This window comes from Atta colombica, unplaced genomic scaffold, assembly GCF_001594045.1.
Source record: "Atta colombica isolate Treedump-2 unplaced genomic scaffold, Acol1.0 scaffold140, whole genome shotgun sequence".
Classification (NCBI taxonomy): domain Eukaryota; kingdom Metazoa; phylum Arthropoda; class Insecta; order Hymenoptera; family Formicidae; genus Atta; species Atta colombica.
Window position 1 is genome coordinate 313,894 of NW_017259229.1, and position 6,974 is coordinate 320,867.

The 6,974-nt window shown below is 31.9% G+C and overlaps 1 protein-coding gene across 1 annotated transcript in view; it reads left to right on the plus strand.

The window, feature by feature from the left end:
• LOC108684846 (aryl hydrocarbon receptor protein 1) overlaps window positions 1-6,974 on the plus strand; it is a 205,376-nt gene that overhangs the window by 69,750 nt on the left and 128,652 nt on the right. The window contains exon 2 of the mRNA XM_018189375.1: window positions 3,699-3,889. Coding sequence (XP_018044864.1) covers window positions 3,699-3,889 — 191 coding nt within the window. The remainder of the gene's footprint in view (window positions 1-3,698; window positions 3,890-6,974) is intronic.

Below are 6,974 nucleotides of genomic sequence, written 5' to 3' on the forward strand. Positions count from 1 at the left end.
GGGATGAGGAGTGACGGAGGACCACGAGGAATAATCCTATTCGAATGTTATTAGTGTTTCACTGGACGTGCATTTTCCTTTCTTCTCGTCCTCCTTGATAAAACAAAGCTAATAACTGGGCCCGTGAATAGAGCAGGCGCGGCACCATGGTGTAGGTCCGGTATTAACCCTATGTCCCCCCTTTATTGGATTCATTAGATCCATATGCTACCATATGCTAAAAATGATCTTTGAAACTTCCTTTCTAAGCATAGATATTAGAGGATAAAATGAGAAGAATAATGGATTATCAATAATTATGAAATTATAAAATTATAAAATTACAATTTACAATTTTTTAACAAAAATAATAGGAATATATTTTAAATCTTTTTCAATTAATATATTCTATAAAATGATAAATATTGATAATATTTATTTAATTATAAATATTACGATGAAATTATAGCTATTTTTAAGCTATAATTAAGAATTTTCAATAAATTTATTTCTGATGAATTTATCTTGATACTAAAAGTATGTCTCTTGAGATGAAAATAAAATTCCAGGTATTTTTCCGACTTGTTAGGCTATAAGATAATTTTTCTACTGAATGATTACAGGCAATTTAGCATCGTATACTTTGATGATATTATCTACTACTTACACGTGGTTAAATTGTCGATTTGAGTATCAACATCTTGTTATTTTTTAATACCTTCGTGTATTTTTTTTTAAATGAAATTTATAACGATATCAAAATTATACTTTTTAAAGATTCTATTTGTTTAAGATTTAACAGTACACTGAAAAAAAAAAAAGATTGGTTGCAACAATTTAGTAGAGCAAATTTTTAGTTACGTTAGCCTATCGAAATCATATACTGACATTGCGGATAGGCTAACACAATTAAAAATTTGCTATTACAACCAAAAACTGGTTGCTGCTATATAAAAATGCTATGCCATATTTTACTATCTAAATTGTTGCAGCAACCAATTTTTTCTTTCAGTATAATAAATGTATAAAAATGTTATAAGAACAAAAATAATAAAAAATATAAAAATATAAAAAAAATTGTATTATACTTAAATTATTTGTTGCAAGAGAATCATGTACATTAAATCTAATTTGTGATAGATATAAAACTTCCTAGTATAGAATAGATTTCTAGATATGAAGATTCATATTTTTGAATCTTTTTAAAATAAATAAAATATCAACCAGAGAGAGAGAGAGAGAGAGAGAGAGAGAGAGAGAGAGAGAGAGAGAGAGAGAGAGAAGATAATTTTCACCGAATATTCACCGAAAGTCATTTCTGATACAATTATTTTATAACGAATGTTTATTTATGAATTGATCTTCTTGCAAACGGAATGTAGCGTAGCATAAGATACATAAGATAGTTGCAAAAGCAAGAGGACGAGGAGCGGCAAAGTTCACAGTGACATCTCATTAACATTATTTTCTTAATAACCAGCGATAAGAACTGGTCCTACCCGCGAACCGACATGTCCATTTCGTTTTCTTGCACAGTCTTGGGCGAGCTCCTTGGGGATAGCGCAAAGGCCGTAAATATATGTATATATACTGCGTACGAATAATAATTATTTCTAAGTATAGGCCTGCGCGAAAATGGTCATCGCAAGGCAATGCGGTGTCTTTGACGGGCCCGAGAATACTCGTCCCACGGCGTGTTCGTTGCTTTCCTTGGCGAGTGCTTCAATTAAACAAATAATCTAGGGCCAGATGCGTAAAATTTGATTTTACATATTCCGCGAGTAGTCAATGGGGTCGCCGGGATATCTGCAAATTAACGACGTGACTTACGATGCATTAAGCGCAGTGAGAGTCGATGGACATGTATGACTAGAAAGAGAAAAAAATATTCGTATCCGAAGATAAAAATCGTAATATTTGTTTTGGAGCAAAAAAATTAAAAATTGCAAAGTATCCTGCATTTTTATAAGCGTGAAAATAATTTGATAATAATATGTTTGTATTTTAAAAAGAATTTTCGTGGAATCGCGACTTACATTCATATCAATTTTTAATTATGATTACTTTTAATAATATTATATCTTTAATTTATATCTTTAATTTAGGTTGAACAAAAATTTGCGTTTTAATATACAATATTTTTTCTGCGTATTAAAGTCACTCATTATTATTACTTCGAAGCATTTATATTAGGTATTCCAAGTGTTCTTTAAATTGCAATGTTAATTTTGTAAGCGTTTCATTGTGATAGCATTGCGTGTCGTATTAACTATTATGATATGCGTCAATGGTTTCCATTTCCATAGTGAATGTTTTAATTAAGCAGACAGCAGGTTACTTAAAAATGAAGTTTACATGTTAATTTTACGGCGCAGCATCGCTTTTCATTTTTCCCATATTATAAGTGTTGAAAAATTTAAAAAGTACAGTTTTTTTAACATCTTTATTTTAATTCTAAAAAATTATTTTACTTATATTATAATTAACGATGTTTCTTATAAAAGATAACCTTCTAATAATTAAATTGCATAGGTATAATTTTTTTTGCTTATACGATAAACAACTTTTCACAACTTTTCTTGCGTTATATAATTTATTATAAATAATTTTATCTTACAAATAAAAAGGAAAATAATATTTTCATTCTTTTTAAAATAAATTTAGAAATTTAAAGAAGTTTTGCTTCTTGAACACGAATTCATTATTCATTATATTTCTATAAAAGACAGACATTAGACGAATTCACTTATTTCTATAAAATGTTTATGTCAATGTTGTCTAATCAGGTCATCATATAGTAGCTATATTTGTCAATCAACACATAACTACTAAACAATTCACACATTTTACTCCGAATCAAGTGGCTCGCTCGCCGACGTAAATATTTCAGATTACGAGCATACGTATCCTTGTCTAAGGATAATACTGGATTGGCGGAGTCGAGGCGCATATGTATCTGCAGGATGTCAATCAGTCCGGTTGATACACCGGTATTTATCTTTTAATTATCAAAATTCTACGGCCCATTTGCTGTTAACGATTCGAGAAGCGCACGATGATTTCAGTAATGAAGAATAAAATGTAAATTCAAGCACACATAACGGTCGGCGTGTCGCCACGAATTGATTATTAAAATTAATCCCCTAGTCAACATGGAACTCGGAACAAAAGCCTACTGGTTATTGAACTCTCATCGCTACGAACCAGCAATATCGTTGATTACTGCGCATTGCAACAGCTTTATTTTTAGTAAACTGCAACGAGTCTGCTGGATACTTAGAGCGACTCCATTGCATTTTTATTTGCAACCTTCGTTGAACAGCGTTTTTTTGTGAATCTTTATATTTTGGAAAATTTTAATGTCAATCTTTTTTACTTGATCTCTTAAGTTATTGTTTTTTTGTTCTATAGTTATTTGTTCTAAATTCTCTTTTATTCCAAAACACAAAAGTTTTAATGTTTAATATATTTTTAATAATCATTGAAATGTTATATGGAATATATATTAAAAATTTCCGATATTTTAAATAAATTTTTTACTAAATTTTAAATAAAAAATGTATTGTTATTTATTTAGTGTCTTAAACTTTTTATTTTTAACATTTTTAACATTCGTTATAAAATTTATATTTTTACAATAACTTCTTTTTCTCTCTCTAATTTATTAAAATTTATAACATGTATTATTGTAACGTAAGAATATATTTGTCTCATTGCAGCTTAAAACCACCACAGAAGGATGGGGTGACAAAGTCGAATCCCAGCAAGCGGCATCGAGAACGATTAAATGCCGAGCTGGATACATTGGCATCGTTACTTCCCTTTGAGCAAAATATCCTCAGCAAGCTGGATCGACTGAGCATCCTCAGACTCAGCGTAAGCTACCTCCGCACCAAGAGCTACTTTCAAGGTAAGTATTCAGAATTACATTGCGCATATTACTGCAATTTATACTGTATATTATATTTTATAAGTTTCATCCAAGTAAATATTGAACGCATATATTTCATAATTTTAAAATTTACTGCGTACATTCGAGAATCTAATTCAACTTAAATTATGTTGCTCATTTGACGATTTGATTCAAGAAATATATCACGCATATATTGGTTAATTATTTATCACACTATACAGTCACGTTAAGTCTATCTGAAGCTGGTATTACTAGTGACTTAATTAATTATTAATTAATTCTATTACTAATTTAATTTAATATTAATTTATTATTGCTATCTGTGCGTAATGATAGCTAAACGTAGAATTCGGACAACAAATATCTTGAGTTGTAACTGTGAGCGCCATTATAATACAAGTACCCACAATCTTTCGTTGGCACGCGAGATACTCGTTACATTTTCTAAACAATATGATCCGGAAACAATGCGCGATTCATAAACTTGCTCATCATTCTTTCACTCAATCCATTGACTGATGGCTTAATATCAAAATCATGTTTTACACACAGATAGATTATTGAAATTAAATCTTTATTCGGATACACACAAAGTAAGAATTTACAATAAAATATAAATTAACGCAGTATTTAAGGATTAATTAAAGTTGAAATATTAATACTATTAATATATATTAAAATGATTTATTTAATCATAAAATTAATGATAATTAATTCTTGTTTAACATTTAAAGAAGAATTTTTTTTTAGAACAAAGAGATTTTTTGTTTTACTTCGCGTTTAAAGAAAAAAAAAAAAGAACTGATTTGCTTGAGTAATACATTCGGCTGCTATGCAGAAATTATGCAACTTGAGCGAGAGAACGCCTTCCTGCACTACGGGTGTGCAATCTCATCTGCAATCGCAATCAGGTAGGGCCAATCGAAGAATCGCCGCGGAATAATGGGTAGACGCTCTCGTCTTCTTCCTCTACCATTATCCGCCACCGTACTTTCGTCCCTTATTTCCAATCTCGCGACGAGCAAAGTGACTCCTGTGCCAACGCGAAATCGAGCTCATTGATTTTACTCCGAGGATTACCAAGATAGGCAAAAAAATAAGATTGTCGTCGCATTCACTTCTCATTTTCTTTAAGAAATCGCATCAGAATTTAAAACGTACTTCAGCTGAATCGAAAAAGATTATTCTAAGAAGTTCTTAATACAATGAGACTAGATTATAACGTTTTCGCTTCAAGAGTATGTCTCAACAACAATTAGTTCAAAGCAACAGTTAACTTCATAATTAAGGAATCTATTCTGTAACTCTTAACGATTTAACAATAGAGTTACAGAATAGGACTTTTAATGTTAGGTATTCTTGGAACTACGAAAGTACAATAATTTATGCGAGGAATTTAAAGAATGATTTTTTTTATAAAATTCGTATAAATATACTTATATCTGCAGTAAACAAATCACGGATTTATATTGCTTGGAGACTCTGTTTTTTGATCGCTCATTTTAAATTATCTTCAAACTTTTCTAATCATACTCACCAAAATTTTTCTTAATATATATTTAAAAATTCTATAACTCCTCAAAATGCTAGAACTCTTATATGTAAATAGGAGCAATTAATTAGACGTCACTGTAACTGTCACCGCACAGGATGCGCTACGCGATGATATTTCCTTTGAAAGAGAGTGGCAAACAGAGAAAGAATGGGTGGGAAAGAGTCCATTAGCGGAAGAGGTGGGCATCATACGGCTCGGTCGATGGTCGGGCAAAGAGTCAGGAACGGCCCGATCCTTGTTTCGAGAGGACGTGAGGAAGCGAGATGGCAGATATACCGGGGCGCAATAGCGTATGCAAGGTAATGCACGAGCACGAATCCGGATTGAACGCGCGGAGGAGGACGGCCTCCTGATGCTGGTTCGTCCGTTTGTGTACGTGCGTTGCTTGCTGCTACCTCCGTGCGATATCGCGGATCTCGCAGTATATCATCGAGGCCCGCGCGCGAGGTTGCGGCCTGGGACTTCCACTTAGAGCTCTTGTTGCTGCCGTTGCGTCGCTATCCTGGTCACTGTTGCTGCTGCGATACCGCGGCAGCGGGGACGGAACTCGCATGCGCGCGAAAGACGCAGCGATCTAACACGTAGCGCATTGTTCACACTATTTTAATAGGTATTCATTGTCAAGACTTGGATCTCTGCCGAGGATTCCCAACAGAGTGTCGTCTCCGATCTGTTCCGATATCTGGAAGTTCCCGCGTCTGTATATAAGTTCTCGTCTTTTCTTCCTTATTTCTCTGACACGCCACTTTTGCGGAATTTTAAATTATGGAGAGGGATATTCATGCATATAATAGTTTCGGATTTTCTTTTGTGTGAACAGAAATAGAATTATCATTATTGTGACTTGATGACAATTAATCTTCAACTACGGCTATAAAAACTACACTTAAGTTTTAAAGCGTTCTGTTTGAAGCATGTAATGTAAGGCAAATATTCATTTTGGCGATTAAAGGTTTAAAGTTTTTTATCTACGAGGTTCCAGTTTTACAACTCATGGTTAACTCTTAATCGAGGTTTAACTTATTCTCCATCTTTTTCTAATACTAGAATTAGAAAGAGATGAGAAATAAGTTGAATTTTGATTGAGCGTTAACCGTGAGTTATAAAACTGAACCTTAGAATCTCATAGTACCAATCATACACATTGTATAACTGTTTTAAAATGTTTGCTTTGAGTTCAAATGACTTGTTGCTATAATTGAAAATTAAATTAAGTTAAAGGTAATCAGGTAGAAATAATAAGGTAGAAATAATAATGCTTGTAATTTTAATTATGATCATTTATCTTTGTGTATCTTTTGTTTCTATGTATAGGACAAAATGATACAATTTCAAACGTGGTACAATTCTAAGATTTTAATCCAATTTTCAAGTCCAAAGTGCAAGTTTTAGTTTTTTCCTGTTTAGTACTTTTCACACAATGAAATTACAGTTGAATTTTTCGAAAATTGAATTCAAATTTTATTTTATTCAGAATTGTACTACCTTACCCTATTATTTTTAAATATTATTAATATATATTTATTA